General features: G+C 36.3%; 1 protein-coding gene across 1 annotated transcript; it reads right to left on the bottom strand.

The window, feature by feature from the left end:
- Positions 1–3,044: 3,044 nt before the first annotated feature.
- On the bottom strand, positions 3,045–21,583 carry IL31RA (interleukin 31 receptor A). The gene is made up of 15 exons (XM_088520616.1): positions 21,527–21,583; positions 19,944–20,240; positions 18,570–18,690; positions 16,389–16,567; positions 15,141–15,292; positions 13,656–13,821; positions 12,552–12,634; positions 11,415–11,631; positions 9,907–10,089; positions 8,354–8,455; positions 7,302–7,448; positions 6,036–6,176; positions 5,221–5,314; positions 4,538–4,616; positions 3,045–3,728 (listed from the first exon to the last, which is right to left on the bottom strand). Exons 1-15 carry the CDS (start codon positions 21,579–21,581, stop codon positions 3,123–3,125), a joined length of 2,622 nt encoding a protein of 873 aa, XP_088376742.1. The 5' UTR covers positions 21,582–21,583; the 3' UTR covers positions 3,045–3,122.
- Positions 21,584–25,119: the final 3,536 nt, after the last annotated feature.

The raw sequence follows: 25,119 nt of genomic DNA, 5'->3' as shown, positions 1-25,119 counted from the left end.
CAATGCTTGTTTCAAATCAAGTTTTATGCTGCCCTGAGTCATTTGGGTTATGTAAGTTATTTGTTATTTCCAGTTAACATTTGGCAAAGCATCTTTCCTAAGTATTTCAGAATAGCTGTTGGCAAAACATAAATCTATTGAATAAATTGATTCATAAAATTACTTTTATAATCCCAAATAGCATAAAATCTGCTAAAAAAAACAAAACAAAAAAAAAAACAAAAAAAAACACTGCTTTGTGTATGTTACCAGTGAGGTTTAGGACTGCATTTCTTGTTATATAAGCAACTTAACAAGCATCGTAGTGCTGCATCTTCTTTATTTAAAACCTCTTACTTCCCTGACAAAGCAGGCACCACAGTTGAAGTCTGAGACTGGAGATAAAACCATCTGGAGCATTTGTACCTTCAGCCCTTCAGAGTGACATTTTGAAACACTACTGCCATGTGATCTTTGTGTCCACAAATGTCTCTACAACATAACTGTGACAGTTGCCATGCCCACCCCAGCACTTAAAGTGATTAACTTAATGACCAGAATCATTACCTGATCCATGGGAGCACTGGAAGACACACCTGTGCTCCAACAGCAGCCCAGGACTTCAGCCTGCCTGTGTTTTCAGCTTATTGATCATCCACGCTACAGAAGCGCTGGTTCACCCTGCACAAGAAGGCAGTGGAGCCGTCACTGCAGCCCAACAGACAGGGCTACCTGCACCGTGGCCTCTGCTGCGGCTGCAACAGCCCCAGCAGCCATGGGCCCACCTCACACTGCACACGGGGGCTTCAGCAGCTGAACCTCCCTTACCTGCAAGTGTTCAATACACTGCGAAGTAGGACGATGCACAAACATCAGAATGCACTTTGCATATGTGATTCGCTCTTCTCAGAATAAGGATAGTTGACTTTCCTCATATGGAGCATTTGAGTGCACACAGACACATAATACATCAATTGAGACCCTCTCAACATAAGCATTCACATAAAGTATGAAGGGAGTAATTACTGATGAGACAAAAACCCCAAATGACTGTACAAGCATTTTACAGCTAAGGTAGCAAGAAGCTAAGAACAAGCAAAACATGAATATGGGAAACATTAAAAACCACCATGATAATTAAAAAGTAATTCCCGCATTTATAAATGATGCACATTGATGTATCCACAAATATCAAATTCTGGGTTTTAGTAAGCTTTCAGTTCCTGCCTGCCTTGGAGTGATTTCTGTCTACATTGCATCTTGCACTGGTGTTATCGCAAAGCGACACACAAACATGAAGCCACTGTACAAAGCTAGAAAAAAAATTAGCAGGACTCTTGAAACAACTTTACACAGGTGAAATTGAATCCATTTACTGAGCCAAAATAGAAGCCGTGAGTGTCACATGCAATCTGCACTCACATTCGGGAACGGTGACTTGCCAAGCGAGCCAAGCAGCAGGAGCATAACAAGGCTCCTTACTTGGGAGCAAGGCTTACCCTAGGAACCCAAGCCAAACGTTCTGGCCTAGAACACTGTGGCTTGGAAAGCAATCCAAAGACCTTGACAGGGAAGGATGCTGAATCAGTGGGGCTGCACAAATCGTCGGCAGCAACAGCCTTCTTATTGTTCCTTGGAAAACAAAGCAACATTGCTATAAAGCAAAGACACTGTCAAGCTACTGGCATAGCTTTTTAGCCTGAGTGTAGAGTTTGCCTTTTCTCAGTAATAGCCAACATATTCTGAGTCAGATTCAGGTTCATTTATGAACAATGGATCTTCCCATCTCTAATCCCTTTCCCTGACCATAAGGAAAGGCCATCATTGCCTGCTTTGATGAATCTCTCCTTTTTCCATCCCAGTGGGTGGCATGTTTTTCTCCCCCAGGTCAGTAGTTAGCGCACAAGCAAGACTAATTATGTTAAGCCTTCACATTCTGCCCAAGTAGTTTAAAGTCTTAAATAGCTGTATTTCCAGGCACATATCACACTTAACACAACATTTAAGCATTTTTATTCGGAGTTAAATAGATTTTTCTATGCTGTCATTTAATCTAATATTTTGAGATAAGAGTTTTACAGTAATAGACTCATAACTGCTGAAAAATAATCAGATAGTTTCCTGCCTAATTAACACATTCATTTCCTCCATAAAACAAATTGCAAATAGTTTTATGACTTAGAGCTTACAGCCTTCCTACAGAAAGCTCTGCGTTTAAATTAGTTAGAGGATATCTCTGGATATTTTGCAGATTTAGTGTTTTCTAACACTTAAAGGACAAAGACCTGAATATAAATTTGGTGTTTATACTAACATAGCTGATAATCAGCTGACTTTTTCCCCAGTTAAAAAAACCAAAATCGCAACTGGGATAAAGAGTCTGAAGCTGGAATAAATTAGTCAATGAAACACTAAGATCTGATATCTTGCAATAAACATAAGCAGAAAACAAAGAGGTGACATGAAAATCATCACAAAACACAGAAGATTTAAAAACAAGAGATGAGGATGGAAGAAAGCCAACAGAACCCTACGCTTTTCAAAAGGTAACAAGTATCTTAACAAAAGGTAGGAAAACTTGAAGCAACTTAATTCAGGAGTCAGGATACAAGATGGCTGAATTACTTTCCAAACAGGAGGAATTCTACAAATAAAATCCCAAATCAAACAATTGAGGGAAAGAAGAACTGGAAAGTACTGGTACTTCATATAGCTTCAAGGAAGGACTTGGCAAGTCCCATCTCTGTTCAAGTATGCACACTGCATCCCAAAAAAGTACTCGGCTTGTGGCTGCCTGGAGGAAAACCTGTGAGCTACCTGCAGTGCTGGGTGCTCCTGCAGTAGGATCGGCGTGCTTGAATAAGCTGACATGGGAGAACTAAGAAATAAAACAGTCTAATTCCTGTGCCTCACTTCTGATACACCCAACATTTAAAAGAAACAGTTGAAGTGAACCTTGACAGGTAGAAATGCAGTGTGTGAATTACTTCACAGCCTTTCTAAAGAAGTCCTGTTCTTTGAGAATTCCCAAAATTCCATTTAGAGTAACCAATATCCATCTGGGGTTCAACACATGAATATGTAAAAGGCAGCACTACCAGGATAAATCTCAAAAGAGACTTTGGACAGAAAGGTTTCTCTTGCTAACGAGCTGTGGCCAACCCAAACATGTCCAGTGTTATGTAGGATTGTCCTACAATATTTGGCTGTAAAGGAGAAATGGCAATTGACTGGCTTTTCGGTTCATTCTTATTGTGTTCTGGCAAGCTCTCAGAAATGAGAAATTCCCTGGTATTAACAGAATTTTTAAGGTATGGATTGAACACTGCTTCTTCATTGAAATCCAAGAGGTTTGAAACTTCTTCTTCCTTCCTTTCTTCATTTTCATGTGAAGTATGTTGGAATTCATTAATACCATCATCTTCCAGCATTTCTATGGGTTGGATTTCCTCAGTTGGCATCAAAGTTGAAAACTGAACTTGACTTCTGAAATCTTGATCAGTAATGGTATAAGGCATGGAGGCTGAAAGAGAGTTGGCAGCTTCATGTCCTTCATTATATGGTATCTTTTCATCTAGGTTAATTGAGTCTTTTGTATTAATATCAGTATATTCTGAAACATGTGTTTCATGACTCATGAGTAGCGAGTGTTCATGTTCTTCAGGAAAACAGGGTTCCAAAACACTTACATCTTCCAAGCCATCTATAGGTTTATCCTCAGATGTTACTCCCTTGAAGATTGAGTTATTCTGTCAGTATAGAGATCAATTTAAAGATTATGATAAGAGTAGATAGTGTAACAAAAGGTTTATACAACACACCTATGCATACATTTACACATACATAAACATAAGAAACTGCCATTTTAGTTCTGTCTTTTCATTTCAAAATTCCATTAATGAACAGCAAATGTGCATTTCAGCTGGAACGCAGTTATACTGTGAAAGACAACTAAAAAAGTTATTCACTTTGTTTCTTAAAAGCTGTCATAGCAAGGTTTTTCCGCCTAATAAAGTGTTTTACTGAAGGCTCTACATCAGGCTGGACTTTCTGTATCTTTTATACTCTGATCAGCACTTTTTCAGACGAAATTTTACAAACTCATTCTCCAAAAATTACACATTCTGTGGAATCCTGATCAGACCATTTCATTTAAATCAGTCTCAAAATTCGCTAAGCAGCAAACAAACTTTAGAAGAACTAAATCTGATTAAATGCTTTGTAGCCTAGGTTGCAGAACGTTTGGGAACTATCCAGACTGATTTGGCAATCAAAGTCAATAGACTCAGAATCCTGAGAAATTATACTGTTGTGTATTTAATGAGTCATATTCATCAACCACCAACTCCGTAGCATTTATTGCTTATCATACAAGAATTTAAGGAACATGGTTTATAAATCTGCATTTTTTTTCTACTAATTTGAAATAAAACTAAGGATATTTCTTTTGTTCTTTTGTTATCAATTCGATACTTCGATTTAATCATAAAACAACTGTCAGAGATGCACTTTTCTCTTGACTGTTCTCACTTTTAATGAACAAAGTTGAGATCATTACCATAAACGCATCAGCAGGCCATTCTACTGCAATGCTCTCTGCAGGATTAGGTATATCAGGCCAGCAAACTTTCTTAAACCTGTAATTGAGAAAGTAAACTTAATCAACTGAAAAATCAAGTGTCATAAAAGTCTAAATACTGCTATAATATCAAGCTTCTACAAAGGAAGTCTTTCCTACGCTAACACTATCTTTTCTAATAAAGTTTTCCCTCATGTCTTTTTTTTGTCTGTTTTTGAATGCAACAGAAATATTTTCCCTAAAGAAAACTTTGCTGTAGTGGAAGTGTCACTATTGTTATGGAAAACTAGAGTTACCATGAGCTCTTATGTCAAATAAATTATCAGCAGATACATCAGATGGACTGAACTATCTTGGAGCAGATGAATTACAAAAACCCTTCAGCTGAACCTATCCTCAATTCATTTGCCAAACTGTCATAAGAAAAAGGGATTTACAAATAATCTATTTCCTTACTCAGTTTTAAATATTAATTTTTGAAAGTGCATTTTGTTTGAACTGTTGCGTATAACTGCTGTTACAAATTAATCTGCATTCTTAGCCACTTCTTACTCAACCTGCTATATTCTCTTAATGTGGCGCTGGTTCAAAACCCAATACTGAGCATTTAAAAAATAAACTGCCTTTTATGAGTTAAAATGTACTAGTAATAGCGTACTCACATGTGCTTTTTAAGAATACATATTATCCAAAGGATTAATAAAAACAACATACTTAATCCAACAGGTATAGCAATGAAAATAATGTCTTCTTCATCTTTAAGGAAAAAAGCAAACAAAGAGATGTTTACTACTCCCTCATGTATTCCATTTTAAAAGTTAGTTCTAAACACCTAAGTCTCCTAACCAGCACAGTTTTAAAAAGCTCTGCCCAAGCTAACCAAAGCTGCCCAGGATACTCTATGGTGCTCCCTGTATAACATGCATCAAATCAAACAAGCCATAGCTGCCAAGCCAGAAAAGCTGCCTGTGATGGAATTGGAAGAGTACTGTTTTTTTAAATTTACTTTAAAATGATCACACAATAATTCAGACCCACGGGACAACCAGAGATATCTTGGCTGACTTGGTAACTAGATCAGATGACTAAGGGTCATACTGAGGCAAGCTTTAAATATCGCCAAAGATAAAAAGTCTACCACCTCTTTGGACAGTGGATGTTTTAGTATCACCTAAAACTACTATCTAGAGCCACTTCTCCCTGTTACTATAAAATAAATAGGAAATTCAATGCAGGAGAGCAAGTACCTACAATGTAAGCATATTTCAAACTTCATTATTGCTCAAATAGTGTGCAGATTTCTGAGGTAGGTAACTGATGGCAAAAACCAATCCTCACCCTGCCATCATTTGGCTTGCATTTGAATAGCAAATTAGCAGATGCATTTGCAGTCTAAAAACACTTTGAAGTATCCTTCATTTCTTAATCCCAAAACCTATTTTAAAAATAGTAATCACTAAACTTGAAGATTACTTACTGAATTTCAAAGTCTTGAAGGTTTTTGGCTCTCCTCTGGTTCCACCAGCTTCATTAGTTGCCATGATATGAACTGTATATTGGGTATTTGCTTGTAAGGACTTCAGTCTGTATTGCAGAACATCAGGGTTCACTGTTTCATCTTTTTAGGAGAAGATTTATGAAAATAAACACACAGTGATTGTCCAAAATAGGGTTGTATCATAAAACTGCAGGATAGGTAAAACAATCTCACAAAATATTTTACCCTTAAGAGTGTTTTGAAAACTTTATACCCTCAAGCCATGGGATACTAAGGTCAGAAATAAACTTCTTAAAACAGCTGAGTTCCTGCATATCCTGAAACGGCACTCTAAGGCCATGCAGTCAGACACTGAACATCCAAAAGGATGCAACATTATTAAATGCTTGGACATCTCCCAGTGAAGTCAGAAGAAGCTCTCTGAAAGCAACAGGTTTTCCTCCACCCCTGCCAAAGTCTCAAAGTTCTTCTCTGAATAGAACACAGTATTTCAAATACCTTCTCTATTACTGGAATTATTATGACATGGTTTACTTTGTAAATTAAGTGAGGTATGTAATATTCTGCATCTACAAAGAATATTAATTTTAAAATATAAGCATGTTTTTAAAGTCACCAAAACATTTTCTACTGCATGAAGCCAAATATCAATGCACACCATTGTATAACTCAAAAGAAGCAGATGTGCAGCAACCAGTAACACTATTTGATTTGTCCCACTCCTGCACAATTGTTCTTCTACCACTGGCTGAAAACAAGCTGCAAAAAAGCCTCTTCTGTACTAGCTTCTATCCACATCTGGGAAAGGGAAGTGACTGGGAAATGACAGTGCCTTCATGCACGTCCTCAGTATCATGCTTGAATCTTTGGGACACTAGATTTGCATCATCTCAGTTACAGAACTAGAAAGAATGATGTGGATCAATCACTGCTGCACTACCACAGGCAGAACATTGCTAACAGTAAAGAAAGTTCATTAAGATGAAGCACTGCTGTATGAAATAAATCCAGAACAAAGAAATTTAGTGAGAACATACAGGTCATATTAAAACCTCAGATATTCACCAGGAATACCCTTATCTTTTAGCTTAAAGACATTTGCCTTGCATCACGACTGTGGCATTTTAGTACCAGTACCTTCAGACACAGCTGGCCTACAGGAAGGTGTGCTAATAACAACAAAAAATAATTATCGTCAGACAGCAGATTGTCAGAACACTGCTGAAAGCTTTAAGGTATACTTACTCAATTCTTCACCACCTTCAGGTTTATAAAATATTGTGTAACTAGTGATGAAGCCATTTCGTTTGTCCTTTGAAATTTCCTTCCATTTAATTGTAATTTCATTTTTGCCTGGAATGCCTGTGTCAGCCATAGGTCCTTCTGAGGGTTCTATAAATAAGCATTACAAATTAGAAAAAAAAAATTCAAAGTTTCAGCCATCCACATTTATTTATTCATACCAGTAGCATTAGCTACTATAATTTTATGTCTTAACAGTGCTACAATGTAATTCCTAACTTTTCTCAACCTAACATCCGATTATTTCTGGTAGCACCTTCCAGCTTCTATTTGGGTAACTCCATCTGAAGACCTTCAGATATTCTAAAGTCTCTATCTTGAAAACATCACAGAGAAATTGAGGTAAAAGGTCCTTCAATGCTCCTTTCAACAGGAAAGCATTCAAAAGCAAGTTCCAGCTATGCTTGTAAATATGATTGCTCACTGTATTTGTACTACATGTGTGCACACATACATACACCTATACATATGTACACACACACACTTGAAGTCTTAAGTGTATCTGTGAATTAAACCATCCAACTTGACACTTCATGTCTTTTTAGTATTTTTCATGTGCAGAACCACATTTTCACTTGTATTATAAAGCTTAACAAAACCAAGCACATCCATTTTATACTGTATATCATATATTTGTAAAAAATACGGCAAATAGCCCAGTCATTGTATCACTAACATCTCATTAGATATCTAAGCATAGATAGAAGTTGAAGAGATGAGTTTGGAAAATTTATGTTTGTGTCAACATCCATAACAAATACTTTATAACCAGTATGTAAACTTGACAATAAATGAGTAAATACTGTACCCCTATCAAGGCATATGTTTATTTCATTAAACAATAGTGAAGAGCTGGGCTGTGAACAGAAGTGAGGAAGCCTGACTCCTGGGTTATTTAATCACCCTTTTCTCTCCTTCAGTCATGCCCAACACCAAGCTGTTCCAAGACAAAATACCTTAACAGATGCACTGCAACACAATTCACAGATACGTACTTTTTTCTTGAATGTAAGTTTGAATGGAATATGGAGCTCCTATGTTATTTCCATAGAGAGGATACACTGAGATGTTATAGCATACAAATGGCTTAAATGTTTCTGTAAAGAAAAAGGAGACATTTACATAATTCTCTGCATAAAATTCCTAAGCACAGAAGTATGAAAACGCTGTAATTTCTTGCTAGCTAGAGACTTGCCAGCTAGCAATCTAAGTGTTCTGCTCCATGCTTCTATTTTCTTCATAAAGAAAGAAAGTGCATACTTGTCTATAGTGTTCATTACTGCATTTAACATAATAATTTATTTGATAATATTTCAAAGAATGCTTGGATTCTGACTCATTCTTTATTAAAATTATTGCACAAAAAATGCCAGGACCAGGGCTGAGCTACAGTAAGGTCCAAGTGGCCTTGAAACACCACATCTGAATTATGTTCAAGATAAACAAAGATCTCTCCCACTCATGCTTGGGAGCAAGGAATTTTAACTGAGTTTATAAATAGCATTTTATTCCTCACAGCAAATTGCTGGAATAGCTTAGCTTTTCAGCATAAGCTCGGGACTTCTGCAAATTCTTAGTTATTAGTTCAAAATGTAATCAGCTATTCTTCATTTGGCTTTTGTACTTTTACTGCAACAGAAGAAAAAAGAGAAGAAACATTTCCATTTTGTTACCTAAACTTAACATGCAACAGATAACTCAGATTTGTATTAACATTCATAGTTTTCCATTTGTACATATTTCTTGACCTCTGCACACTATTGTGAAGCTAGATTTTTATTGTGGCAAATAAATACACAAATCATTACTATTTAGAGAATTTTGCAATTTAAAAGGTAGGCCTCAGAAAAAGGAGAACAGATCTTCACCTATTTGTCTGTCCATTGTAACTGCTGCTCAAACATCTAAGAAAGGCATTTGGTTATGTGTATAAATCTTAGTATGATACTTAACATGCCAGATGCAGTAATTACTCCATTTATTTATTTTTGAGGAATATTTACCCTGAAAGCCTCTCAAATGGCTTACTCTTCCTCTAACACACATGAAGACACATGCTCTTTCCCATCTTTGAACACATTTTGGTTTTGTTTTAGATTTTTCTGCTAAGAGTGTGTGCATCTGTCAGACCTCCCTACTTAAAGTTCCAACCCCTTTAGTATTAAACTTATGCAACCTTTCAGCTATCAATACTATTATGCTTTATGTGGATAGTGCGATACAATTTACAGTATGGTGTTCTGGATCAGGATAAAAGGGGATGCTAAAGGTGATAAAAAGGCAGATGGCAAATTCCTGTTATGCTGTTCCTGTTTATCTAGAAGACAGGGGAAGTTTGGTATTTTAATCCCCTTGAACCTTAAGGACATGCTTTAAGTATAAAAAATGATAAATCTGACCAAAATTGGACAATAATGCTAACTATATTTTCAACTTGACAATATAGTCAAGTGACTATATTGTCACTTTGTGTCTGCTTTCTAGTCTAAATATGACAAACGTACATCCATAGATTGTCACAGCTGTGATTATAAATAATTTAACATACTCTTATTAGTTCTCCAGTTCGTAGAATTTGATACATATTGCCATGATCTGGGAAAAGAATCCATCTCCAGGTCTTCATACCACTCAACAACATATCTGCTTATTTCTGATCTGGAAGCCATCCATTCCACCACCACTTCTTCCTCTGCTGTAAAGGTCTTCACACTTTCAATAACCTGAGAAGCTAACAGAAAACATTTAAATTTAATATAAACACCACAATAAGGAAACATTTCAGTCGTGGCAAACTTGTTTAATTGGACCGTTTCGTTAGAAAAGCATGAGGATTTGCCAAGATTAAAAAAAGGTTATAAAACACCATTTAAAAGTATATTCATATTTATGTAGTCAAACTTGTAACCAAAAAAACAGAAGAGGGTGGAAGGAGGGAAGAATGAGATAATGCACAAAGATTTACATGTACAGAATCAAGTATAGGCTTATCTCTTATGACTCACTTTATACTTTGCAGACTCTTAAGTAGTACAGATACAGAAAACTGGACTCGGACATCAGAAAAACAAAATCAGTAAATCTATCCAGCAAGTTCAGAGACAGGCAAGCCAAAGGGAACTATCAAATTGCATACAGACAGATGACCTAAGGCTGAGTTAAAATGTAGCCAGGCAAGTACTGGGGGGAAAAAAATAATGTAGAAAAAAAATTGTCACAGTATAGAAAGAGACTGGAAGACTCTTACTGTGGAATACAGAAAGAGGTAGGTATCCAGCAACATGCAGGACAAGATGACATAATGTCTACACATCTAATTTTCTGATTAGATTATAATGTGACTGGCCTGGAATTGAATGAGTAATCCAAGAAGATCACTTATACTTTTTTTTCAAGAAAACAAATGATGTAGAAGTGATTCATTGTGGGAAACGTAAATTCCCTTCTGGAGCACAGGCGGGGAGTAGAATGTTGCAATAGAAGATTAAGGAAGATACCAGAATTAAACTAAGAGCCAAAGAGCAAAAGCCATGTGCTGCAGTACACCAGCACTATCCCTGACAGTGGGTAGAGCTTTTTGTACTTTGTGAACTCACAAGAACAGACAAGCATTTCTCCAACTTCCATTCACGCATCTTAAGGAATGGATTCTCTTAAACACCTCTGTTTATATGACACTGGCCAACACACTTTAACAACATCCAGTGGTATCAAATTTCATAAGTTGGTAGGCAATTGGAACAGAACTGGGTGGCACTATTTGGGAGGTCCAAGACTCAAGTAAATAAACAGAATAGAAATCCTAACCACAGTTGTGTTAAACCCAAACAAGAGCCCAAACAATAATCTTCTACAAAGGAAAAACCATATGACAAACAGAAAGATGACATTACCTCAGTAACTTTTCTTCTGTTCTGGGGTACGCTATTCAGTTCAGTCTCTGCAACTTTGAATGGATTAAATGAGACACTTGTACCCCTGCTACCAAAAGGGTAATGGGCTACCCATCTTTGCACGGCCTCTCCTATTTATAGTTCCAACATTCAAAAATCTTACTTTTTTCATCAGCAGACGGAATCCTCAATGTAGCTGCTGGAGAATCTCCAGCAGAATTATAAGCAGTAACGGATATTATATATGCCCCTTCATTTACAAACAAAATAATTTTCTTATCAGTAGTGATTTTCATCATTTTAAGAGCAGCACTGTTTTCTGGAAAATATTGTACTGTGTAGCCTAGAATTTTCCCAGGTGGTGGAAAGTGATTTAATGGCTATAAAGAAAAAAAAATCAGTAATAAGTGTTTCAGTGTCACTTACATAATCCAAAGTACATACTTTATTGAAGCATTTTATCTCTTAAAAAAACTACACAACACCAAGATAAGCAAAAGGTTGGTGGGGGGAAGGAGATGAATGAGTTATTGAATGCAAACATTCTATTTCACAAGTTCATCATTTTGCTACTCAGTAGAGAATCATCAGAATATCTCACTTCAGCCGTTCCAGAAAGTTACGAAGTTTTATTTCCATCATGTCAATGATACTGTATCTTGAATACTTCTTAATGCTACATAATGCTCTAAGAATAATTTTATCACAAGTGAAAAAACACTACTTAAAAATTTCTAAGTGACCCAACAGAGCACTGCATGAAAAGACAGGAAAGTTTCTTTGAAAGTCACGCTTCTACATTACTTAAGATATAATTGTAAAATAGGGCCAAATATCTTTTTCAGTAGTTACAATACATAAATGTCCAAGTCAAACTTCAGTAGAATTACAGAGAATTTATAAAAGCAAAGTACTTTCCTTCAGTCACACCTGCTGCAATTCCATGGAAAGGTTTAAAAGTCAAATAGTGAGATTTGAAAGACAAAAAGTCTGTGGGCACTCTACCACAGCAAGGTAAAAATATAGCTCTGACACACACTATTACGTAAGAGCAGTTGTATTTTTCAGACAGATTTTTTTCAGTTATCTGGACACACTCAGACCTGCCCCTGTTGCACTATTTACAAAGCTGTACTCATCTGCTGTTATGTCAACAAAAGACTTAATTTTTCCTTTAGTTCAGTGAGGTCCTTTTTGGGTGACAGGAGCACCTGAAAGTTTCAGATTTGCCTACAATACTTCAATATTCAAATGCAACATCTACTGCAAGATACCATCAAATCCCAGAAAGTGTACTTACCTTCCACATGAGGTGTACAGTTCTATTTTTAGTGAAATGTGAAGATTCAATTACCCTCCACAAATCCAGTTTTTCTACAGGTGCTATTTAAAGACAAAAAAGCCCTTGAAATTATTACAGTTACAAAAACAGGGTTAATATGGCAAAAACGAAACACTTCAAAAATATACTGAGAGCAACATTTAAGTCTTTTCTTATATTTGTAATATGGTGCCCTTCGCCCTCTAAATATTTCCCTTGTATCTTCCTTGTTCTTTTCAAAACTTTCCTGATTTTTTTTGGTTCAGATTTATACCCATTAAACAAAAAATAAAAAAAATCCATCTCTAACTGCCTTTTACTAACCAAACATTTTGTATTATTGAATTCTAAGGGAAAAGTCTGTCTTACATTTATGTGCTGTGCACACTGACAGCACTGGATTAAGTTTCTCAACTTCTTTATTCTAGACTATGTAGTAGACACTAATAAACTGATTCATTTTGAGATACATAGTGCTAGAAAGAAGAGTTGAGAAACAGCTTTAATAGGTACACAGATATATGTGTGTATACATCTGTTCTGTGCATTGTAAATAATTAATTAGTAAATATTGTGTGAGTCATTTGCACTTTTTTGGCATTATAGACAGTAAAGAGTTTCCTTTAGACCTGTGTACTTTACCTAGCATCAAAATAACAGGAAAAGATGACATTTCCTTCTGTTTTTTTTTTTTTTTTTTTTTTTTTTTGCAAAGCTCTAGAAGAGATGCTGTAATCCTGTTTAACTGACAATTTCTATACTTATATTTTACTACACACTACACACACTGGCTATAATATTTAGCACATGCTTATTCTCAGTTTTACATATTCTCAGATTATATACATTCTCAGTTTTTCCTGTTTTCTTTCCTCTCTATTCTTCCTTTTTTCTTAGGCTTTTTTTGGTATTTAAATGTCATTTACATCTCTCAGAAAAAGGTGTCTTTTTTTGTTTGTTTGTTAAGAAAAAGAACTCTTAACTCAATAGCCTGATCGCTTGCTGAAAGTAGTGTTTTCTGTTACTAAATCCTAAAACGCCCAAAAGTATACCCAAAGAAAAATACACTAATTTTTAGGCTACCTTTCTCTTCTGTGCTTGCTGTTTTTTCTCTACTCCATTCACTCCAGAATTTGGATTCAACACTTCTACACTGCACAGCAACTGCATACTCTGTGGAATCCCATAAGCCTGTGAGATTAAGCGATGATATTTTCTCTCTGAAACTCAGTCTGACAGCAACAGTTTCCTACAAACAAACATATGAGCAAAATTCAGTAGGCAGTAGATACTTAATTTAATGTTAAAAATAAATTTGAACAGTATCACTGGTGCACAACAGAAGTACAAACCAGTGACAACACCTGGCCTTAACCACTGAGCCTTCTGCTGAAGAGTGAGCCAGAATAATGGTGTAGCAGGCAGGCACACAGCCACTTCTTTAAGAAGCAGAATGGCAGTTGCAGTAATGCCTAATGAAACACTCCAATTTCTGAAAATTTTAGTCCATACTCATCTCAAAACACTCACTGCCAAAACCAGAATGGATTCAAGAGGAGGAATTTTGGGAACTAAAATACTAATTAAAGGGGCTTCAGAACTGTCAGTTTCCTGCAGAACTTGATATGCAGTTGCAGAGACACAGTCTATCTTTTACTAATTTGACAAAATTAAACAATTATAATCACAAATTAAATATATGCGAGTAGAAAAATGGGTAGTCTGTTTTTCATAGCCTGCAGTAATCTATTTAGATTCTTCTGTTAAACAGTTTAAAAGGTCAGGAAAACAGTATTTGCTCAGACACATTTTTTTTGCACATGTTTGCTCAAAAATAGAAAAATACTTCGTATATCAAGATGAGCTGTCATCTTTTGGCCACTGTCATTGGATTGGCAGAGATGAGTTTTTCTTCTCTCCCTAAAAGTTTCACTGAGGTGAAAACAAACATTTTAACTTCAGGAGTTTCAAAAAAGCCAAACCACTTGACCCATTCTTCAGTTTGAAAGAGATAACAGCAACACTGCAAATGAAACTGCTTCTGTAGGAGAAGCATCATTGGATGGAAATGAAGCAGCAAAAGGCTAAATGTTGTGTCTCTAGTATGCTCTTCCATTTAAGTGCCAGAAAAACAGACTCCACAAAAATAATTTCCTTTAGTTTCTGTATTAGAAAATTGATGCTTTAATTCACTTGAAAATTAGTGTATCACTACTCTATTTACTGTATTGTCATTTGAGTAAGTACTGTTTTCGCCACCAGTAGGAAACGAAAGTGCAGGTATTTTCACTGATTCTGTGTAAACAGATGATCCCCAAACCTTTCACAGGAGTGTTGCTAAGCATGGCACGCAACAAAACAGACACTGACCACAAGCGAGGAATTTACCCTAAGACTATTGTTCCATTGTCTAAGGTAATGTATATATAATTTGTTCCACTAAAGTAACTAGATTTTATTACTAGCTCTAATTACTTTTTCCCTTTTTCTCATTAGCATTTTATATCATTAAGAAAAATAGTTTGTCACAAATAAACTACTACTAGGAAGCAAAGCTTCACAGCTTACTGAAGAGTTGGAATACAAGTTTCTGTATCGAACCCGGCAGTTTATGTCTTGAGAAGGTAGCATCTTTTCAGGTTTTTTCCAGGTTACAGCAAGCAATTGCTTTACACCAGCAATGTTTTGTACTGAAAGTATTTCAGGAGGGTTAAATTTCTCTAGAACGAAAGAAAAATATTAACATTAGAAAAAGTTTCATATGAAAGTTTAGAATTGCTTGGCCTATATGGATTCCAAGAAGTTAAATATCATATATTTTCTATTACCATATACACATAACAGTGTATTTTATAGACACCTATGTATGGGAAGTTATTTATAAGAGACGTTGCACACAACTAAGTTAATGCTAACAAACTTAAACAGAAGTGCACATTTCTTTCATCACATAGGTCTTGAATACCACCGAAGTCTCATTTTCCTGAGAAGACTCAGGGAAATCAAGCAAGGAAAAAGTTGGAGATTGAGATACTTAACAGGTTTTAATACAAGGAGTAAAGTAGTATAGGGTTGCGTAAATGTCAGAATTCTCCAGTGGAACCTCAACTAGACGGGCTGTCTTTACTTCTTGTTTGCAAAAAGTGTCAGGGAATGGACTCCTCATCAAGCTTCTTTACCATAATGAGAACTTTACTTGCATCATTTGGTAGTGGTGCTGTGACATAGATACCCAGTAGCTGGATCTACATATGGGCCCAAGTAGAGGCACAACGTTACTGTAATACTGTTCCACAGAGTATGGCCAAGGAAAGTTTTCCAATTTGGATTTATTCTGGTTTCAGCCTTAGCATCAACCCCTCACATAAGCCAGCAAACCGAGTAAAACTCCATAACCTGTCGTGTTCATTCAAAAATAAAGCACCACAGGGTTGGGCATTATGTAGGGAATAACAGCCATGCAGACCTTATCCTACTCAGATCAGAATCCTGGTGAACTACCAAATCAGTAATTCTAATGATGAAAACGAGATGAAATGAGATGGCATTTCAAAGCTAAAGTCAATTAAAACAAACAAACAAAAAAAACAAATGCATCAAACCCAAATACTAATTTCAAAATCATTATATTGGAAAGTGTTTTTCATAATTTTCTCTCAAATAAAAACACCTTAGATCACACAATTCATTTCAGCATCCTCAAAACCTACAAATTGTACAAATGCTGTATTTGTGAGGCAAGGGTAAGAGAAGAACTGGGGAAATTATAATCAGATCAACATGTAATGTGGTTCATGCCTAGATAACTTTAATTACCTATTTTTTCCAAGGGTATAGGAACACATTTTGATACAGCTTCACCCAAAGCATTTTCAGCTTTCACCTGAAAGCAAGTGGAACTGCTAAATGGAATATTTGGGTAATCAAATGAACATGACTCAGTTTTGCTTTCACAGCTGGAGCCACCTGTATTTCGAATAGGTGCATCGTTCATCCTAAAAAATAAAAATAAAAAAAAAATAAAAATAAAAAAGGTAGAAATTAGAGATTCACTAGGTTAGAATTTAATCAATAGTTATGTTTTAGGGGTTTCAAGTCATTTTTACCACTAAGCACCTTCTTTGATGTCATTTTTGTGCAAACAAATACTGTTCCCAAAATCTACTACTGCTGCAAATCCACATAGTACATAAATTCAGTATCTAATATGTCTGTGCAGGATAACTATATGTAAGATATAAGATAAAAAGATATAAAAACACACAACTTGTTCATGAAAGCAGAAATACATCCCATTTGGTAGAGCTAAAAGATAATAAAACTTCCCTGTGTCTCAAATATGGGGGAAAAAAAAGACAAATTGTAGCAGTGCCAAATTATTATAAGGTGTGATATATTTTCTAAAAGAACACATGGATAGATCTGGTATTTTCACTATATATTTCTGTGAGTGAGAAGGAAGAACAACCAAACTCATTTCACTCAATTAGAGAAATTCAAGTATATCTCATACTATATAATAAATAGAAAATTATCACAACTAGTAATAGTTTACAGAGGTTACTTCATGAACAATTTTAACCCCGCATAAGGCTGCACATCTGAGAAAGGTGGCAGTCCTGCCTTTCCCAGCACACACAGGTGCTTCCATCTATAGCTGTGCTCCCCCATACCAGTGATTTCCTAGTGAGGTGGTAAACTCAGTCAGGGAGCTGAGCTGGATTAAAATTAGCAGCTCCATTTTAACTGAAACAGTTCTGCAACCCAATTTACTGAGCAATTACTGAAGAATTTCTGCTGGTGCAAGAATCAGCAATAGATACCTCTTAAGTAGCTGACATAGCTTCCCAGACTCAATTAAGTTATAGAGCTTAGAAATGCTAAGAGAAATACAAGTTCCACCTGATGAAGATGATGTTTCAACTAATGAAGATGCTGTAAATACCTGCTCTGTCAAGTCCAAACTGGAGATAAAACTAGAGACCTTCTTCCTGCCTGACCATTTAAACAAACAAAAAAAGATGAAATATGCTAATAAAACCTGCAAATCTTCATGTTTAAGAATATTTTAGACAGTTAAGAAAACCACTTATGTGGGCACATTTGCTAGAGTCTTGATTAGGCAGCATCGCTCATGGTGCTACTATGTGAAGTGAATTGACAAGTTGATTTAAGGCAAAAAAAAAAAAAACAGTGCTACCACCTTCAAAATTGTATTTGTGATCTGTCTTGAAACAACACAGATATCACCATTTTCACAGTAACTTACAGAAAACATCTCACAATTTAATTGAAGTGGGAAGAAAATAAATATGCATGCTCAAAAAAAACATGCGGCTACCAGCTATGTGTAAACACAAGTCCCCAGCTGTGATCAATCCAGAAAGAATCTTAAAGAGATGTATAAATTCTACAATATCCTCCTTGGCAACACAGTACTTCAAGCAATCATATTTGGAATTCCTGTACAGGATAAAAGAGTCTTTGCTTTAAACAACTGTTAGTTTAAAATCATTGGAGGAGAAAGTATTTAAATTTCCCATGCTAAGTGGGAGCACTAAGAAACATAGTAAGTTTCTAAGTAGCATGCCAAAGCACCTGCATTCTGACTTGGCAGCAGAATATCCTAAGGGATTTTATCTGCACAGAGGTTTTGATATAAGTAGCATTTAGTTCATTTAGTTTTTGATTCATGAAGCTTTTGATTTGGTTAGCATGTTGTTTCAAGGATACAAAGGAATGTTATTTTTGATGCAAATGTTTCTGTATTGAAGACCTCCTTGAAAATGCTCACTTTTACCTTTTTATTACATTGCGTATCAGACTAACTTCCTTCAGTCATTACTAACCCAGAATTAATTTGGCTTAAGGAGGACTGTGCTTGACTGTAAACCCTGTGGTGCTTCCAGGTTTTGTTCACACAGGAGTTCAGGATATGAGAGAATGGAGAGAGCAATCTCACCCAATATCCCACTTCCTGATATATTCTATACTTACATTTTCCTATAAAGAGTATAGCTGGTTTCAAGATCCGTTTGTCTTCCTGAAGTCCAATTACAAGCAAGTTTAACACTAAAGTAATAAATGCAGGAAATATTTCCTGGTCTGTCTGGTGGAACTACAATTACATAAAAATCTCTGGTTAAAAATAAGCAAAATAAACAACTGATAAAAATCAACTATGCTAATCAAAGTGCAGATTATAACAAACTTTAGTAAAAAACTTTCCTATTGCCCTCAAAACTCACCACTAAGCCACTGAGCCACTTTCTCACTCAGGGAGATTTGCTCCACCTACTTCTCAAAAATGCTTAGTTACATAGATCTGAAAGTGCTTTTACATCATCCTAGTAACAAGCCATTAAACACATCATGCTGATCACCAGGTATAGCGATTGCAAAATTACTGTCACTATATGCCAATGCGTATACTAAGATAAAAACAAAACATCATAAAAGTCCTGGAAAAGAGGGCATTCTCCTAATGATCACACTTTTTTGTTCCTTTCCAGAATGTCTAATCACACATCCTGTTCATCTGAGGAGCTTGCACTGTGAGACAGTGCAAAAGATAACTCCCTGTGAAACACATCTATGTGACCCTGAAGAGACAAGTAATTCCAAGATTCTCTTTACTTTAGTACCAAGAGAGTAGAAAGGTAACAATTCTTTGCAATCTCTGTAGTCAAAAATCAGCCATAAAATAACACCCTCAAATATATCCCTATCAGACTTTTTCACTCATCATCTGCAGGAAATGCAGATGGAAGAAAACTGTTCCCTCAAATAATCTGGCTAAAGAAACCTTATCTCCAGAAGAATTTTAATTTCTTATTTCAACACTTCCTGAAAGCGTCCTCTTATTGAGATAAACTTATGGCACACAAGCAATTCTTTATGCTGTTCTTTATTCCAGAGACATATTTCTTTGTATTTGTTGCTCCTTTAGTGGAGAAGAGACCCAGAACGTATATTAAGATAATCTCGACTTAATCTGTCAAACAAATTTGAGAAGTTTTATGTGTATATTTTTATTGTCACCTTCTTCAGGTGAAACTGTAATGATAATTTCTGTGAAACAGGATCAGTAGGGAAATTGTGCCTAGAGGAAACTAAAGTTTGCTAGTCTAGCAAAGAGACTTATCGAAGGGAAAGATCCAGTTCTCAATGAACTCAATGAAAACCCCTCTGACTTCATCTGGCTAGCACTAATAAAAAGATCAGAAATTTCATGCTTTAGTTTACATAAAAAAGGAGATGCCCGAACATTGCTGCCGCAAGAAGGCTACCAGCTAAAAACACATTTAAAAACAAGTTTTACGAAGAGTTACTCAAAAATATTCCATTTCAGTATCCTATATTTCTACTTACAGCCAGATTTAGCTTCAGTGTGCACCAAAAGTTGTTCTTTGCCTAAATAATTAAGGAAACATTTCACACATGCTCTATTGTAAGTGAAATTATGGATGGTTACACTAGATACAGTCTCATTGACAACATTATAGTTCTCCTCAGCGATCAGTTCATGATTCAATTTCCAGATTATGTGGCTTGCATTCCTGTGAGATATATAGTGATTTCCAAGAACACAAAGCAGTTTCAGGGTGGTTCCTCTTAGAATTTCAGGAGATGAAGGAAAAATGTCAGCATCTCTGACAAAGTTCTCATCTAAAAAACAAAAACAGAAATATCACATAACCTGCTTCCTTTTATATTTCTTTTAAAATAGCTGTGCAAAGTAACTTATCAAGTATGTCTAGAGATCATATAAGCAATGAAAGATCAGAAGTCACCAGGTGGCTTCAAAGAGGAGGCATCTTCAGGAGGTTTGCTTCCAGCATGTTGGGCTCAACTCAATGGAAGTGCCACCTATACCAGGAAGACCTTTATGGTGATCATCCAGAATGGACCAATCTCCCATCTAAAATTAGGACTTAAAAGGTAGTGGCAAAGTTATTTGTTCACTAGCAAACATACAGGTGTGACAGCTTGAGCGCTGGCATTGGGACATAGAAATTTTCAAATAATATTTATAAAACACTTTTGTTTAACACATTTTACGTATAATAGGAGGTTTATCAGATGTGGCTCAAATACATTCCAGGGACAGAGCAAACTGATATTGCTGATAGCAAACTCAGTTCATATTAGTTACCATGCTAACATAGATATTACATGAGAATGATGTTTCCACAATTTCTCGGAAACAGAAATATTTTAAACAAACTGTTTTTAATAGGTAAAAAGAACGAAGGACTGTTACCAGTATTTTTGTCTACTCATGTATATTTTGTCTATTCTTATATAGATATTCATATGTCTATTCATATAGTTTTTATAAACACGTGTTTTTTAAAAAGGAGTGTACATATGACTCGGCTGGTACAATCACTAATGAGTATACCAGAAAATACTAACTGTGGAACTGCCACACTAAGGAAAGATCTTCAGACACTGCTGACAAAGTTATGAATAATGTGAAAGCATTGATAGTCATTCCATTAATTTTTGAACAAATATTTCACAATATTTGATTTAAATCAGTACCATGATTTTAGACATTAACTACTCTTTAAATATTCACATGTTGCATACATATTAATTTGTCAGCACATATGCAAATTTACCAGTCTTGACAATCCAACAAGAATTACTCCATGATATTTTTCAGATAGTTTCCCCTCCTCCTACATCCTATGAGCAGGGAAATAGTTACACAGATAGGTTTTAAAATACACGAAAGAAAATAAGCTCAGACTATAGTAATGACAGTTAGCATTCCATAGAGATGAAGGATGTCAAGTGAACTTGTCACTCTATACTGTACAGTATTTAGTACTCATTAACTTAATACATTTTTTCATTTTCCTAAGTCTTGAGTATGTCTTTTAGAAAAGGTCATCTTTTAGAAAACCTTCTTAACACATAAGTAATCAAGAAACTTTCCATCCTACCTGCTGCAGAGCTCCTGCAGAGCAAGGCAAGCATCCAAATCAAACTGCAGAACATTTCTTTTTAGTATCTAGGTGTCAAAAAATAAAAATATACTTTAAGTAAAGACGTCCTTGAAATTTTAACACTTGTAAAGATTATATAATAAAAGTTAGAAACCAGATTCAGCATATTTAAAATTGTTCTAAGTTAAAAGCTAGCAGAAACAAATGCAGCTTGTGCATTAGTTGGCAAATGGGAGAGACCTACTGTGTCACTGGATCTAACTTAGCTCAAGAAAGAGGAGGACTGCATGGGGGCTAGGGCAGAGACCTCTTGGCAACAAGCTATTATGCAGTTCAATGCTGTGCTGCACCTCCTTCCACCAGCACCAATTAGCACTTGGGTATTTGACAAGCAAATTGCAAGATGCTTCAAGGCAGACACGAGGCAGTGACTTCACCAGTTATGAGGCTCCCATCTCACATGGTAATCACTGTGCTGATAAATGAACAAGCAGTTCTTCACTTGTTGACTTTAGACATTTCACACTTAAGAGTGTAGAAAGAACATTCCCAAGTGAAAAGTAAATCATAAATTCAAAAGTGCTTTGCTTAGTGAATTATACAATCTAAATTCTACTGAGCACTAGAGTCTGAGCCCATACTTGGCCCCTCTGGGCCATCTGAATGTGACATAACGCAGATTAATTTAAAAAAGCTGTATGCGTAAGCACTCAAAAACTCCAAGACACAAACCCATTAGCAATTACACATTTCAGTGAGGAAGAGAACAAGCGTGAGGCAAGCAGGAACATCTAGCTCTTTCCCAGATGATGAGGCAGACAAGCATGAGCTTCCAAGACTGATATCACCAAGGAGAGATACTCCAGTGAGCATCACAGGAGAAGGGAGGTTTCTCTGCTTAGATCAAGAACATGGTAATACATGGGATGAAGCAGTGCATGACAGTGAGAGTTAACAGCTTATGGCAGCTCTCTCAACCCTTGATCAAGCCTTGATGTGTCCACACATGGAAAAGGGACAAGATGTAGTAAATGATGCTGAGAACATTGGTTTCATAAACCAGTCCCTAACTGATCAAAACCTCAAGCCAAGATGAGTAAGATATAAAATATGAATATTTAAAGATAAATTACACATATTGTTTTAAAAAAATGCTATCATAATCTACTAAAATGATTTATAATCCAAACTATTATTCAAACAATACATACTTGTTGAGAAACCAGAGACCACCACACTTACGGAGCCCTCTGACAGAGCAGTGGGGAACACAGGCCAGGCTGAACAGCAGCAGTCTGTTCTAGAGACATCAGCAAGAACAGAGCCCTCACTTCTCAGTCTTCCAAAGTTCAATGACTTGTTCGTAAAAAAATTGCAAATTTAGTGGAAATCAAAAAGTAGAAAAGATGTTTTCTTCCTTCAGTGTCTAAATAAAAAAAAGTAGGCACAGCAGGATAAGATACTTTTGTTTTAAAATCCTGAAGGACACAATGACCAGAAGTCAGCTCAGCACATAACTGCTGATAATTCTTTTGTTTAGTACACTTCTGGGCAGCAGAAACAAAACTGATAAGTCTTTTCCTTCATACTAGAAGACTATTTAACATACCAAATATTAACACACTTGGACAATACATTTTTATTTAAATTCTAGTTTTCACCCAAATGCAACTTGAATAAAAAAAAAACAGCATCTCAGTAATTCATTATTTTGTAAACCAATGCAAGCATAATAAATAATCCTTGCATATATCCCAACAGATAAAACAGTTTAAAACATATTTGTTTGGCAGAAACAAAAAAACAAAACTATGACCCCAGAACAAGGTTAGATTTATTTAATGAACAGGCTGCTCTTGCTCAACCTACATGACTTTCTGATCTGGTGATGCTCACTGGAAAGGACAGGATACTAGCGCTGCTGCAACTGCTGCCATCGCTGGGCAGAGCTCACAGCCACCTGCCATCCTGTTCTTTATCTACAAGAAACAGGCAAACAAGGGCTTAAATAGCCTCCACCTACAGCTCTGCTCTTAGAGTTTTCCTCTTAGCTTCAGTGCTTGAGAGACTACAGTGATGAGAGTCCCAGATGACTGTGCTTACCATTCTCAAGCAGTAGGATGTTATATAAAATGATTGCCCTTGTACCCTTCCTCAGGCATAGTAAATCAATAGAGCTAGACAGGGCTCAAGATGCTTTGACTCTAGCAGACAGCTGGGTGAGAAATTCAGCTGGTCCTAGCAGCAGGATCTGTGCACTGTGCTTTAAAGAAAGGCAGAGACCCCAAAAGAGCTTTTCCAAGACCCAATCCCTCCTCTCAAGTCTGCAACTCTTCTAACTTGACGTTCATAACACACATCAGCCAGAAAACACAAGGGAGGATTTTCTGTACCACTTGAGAGCACTAGTTCGCTTTGCTCGCCTTTGCCTCTTAAAGAAAGACCAATGCCCAATGCTCCAGAGTAAAACACACAGACACACTTAAAAGCTGCCAGCAAACTGTTTTGGAAGCAGAAGCAGGGCAAAGAAAGGAAGAAAGAAAGAAAGAAAAAAATCCTAGACTGCTCAGGGGATCGCTAGAGCCCCAAAACCCAAGGTATGATTAACAATAATCATTGTCTTAATGCAGTGCTGAAAGTATTACATGAACAGTGAGAAAACCATAGGCTATCCTGTGATGCCACATGGACAAGAAGGAAAAAGAAGAACGAGCATAAAATATTACCATAAATCATAAAATATGACTTTCCAACCTCACCGTGACCCTGCAAGCTTACTTTTCTAGATAATATGGCATTCCAAAAGCCAGATTTAACCACATACTCCAAAAAACATTACAAACTCATTTAACAGACTCAGCTGGGGGGAGTTCTACACTTATACGGCTATTCCTATATTGATCTGTAAGTGTTAATTTGAACACAATTACCATTTGGTTTCATATCTTCTCCACAATGATCAAGAAGCTTACTCTCCACTCCCACTGTTAGGTATTCTTCTACACATGCAAACACTGAGACCTACTCATCTCTGCTTTATATAAATGTAAGACTTAGTCTTCATGCCTTGCTTAAAAAGGCTTGTTTTTATTCCCTTGTGTTTTTTCTTTCAAATTCTCTTTTATATTAAATTCTCCAGTATATCATATCCTTTCTGAAGGAAGGCATTTGAACAGTCACAGCTGCATGTGCAGCAGGCGGGACACCATCTCCTTCACATTAGTGCAACCAACGTGTAACATAACAAAGCCTCTGCACGGCCCATCTTCACCTTCCCTGACCACGGCAGCACTGCTAGATGCTCTCACGCTGCTCTGCAAACACTATCAGACACTTACTTGCTACACCCCTTGTTATATATCGAAGCATGTCAGCTCTTTCTCCCCGGTAATTGAGGCAGTCATCTCTGAGGATGTCATCTACTTTTCAAGAGGGCTTTTTGCTCTCTTGAACATGCTCTGTATTCTCTGATCCCAAATACACTTGGTGCTGTCTTAGCCTGGATGAGACAATTGAAGAAAAAGCATTACTCCCTGTTCATTCAAATTGTCTCACAGAGCTTTTATGTTGGCTTGTGTCCTTTTTTTGTT

The sequence above is a fragment of the Tinamus guttatus genome, unplaced genomic scaffold (assembly GCF_059628265.1).
Source record: "Tinamus guttatus ecotype Peru unplaced genomic scaffold, ASM5962826v1 Tinamus_guttatus_pri_ptg000094l, whole genome shotgun sequence".
NCBI lineage: Eukaryota > Metazoa > Chordata > Aves > Tinamiformes > Tinamidae > Tinamus > Tinamus guttatus.
This window is presented reverse-complemented; position numbering and strand designations above follow the sequence as displayed.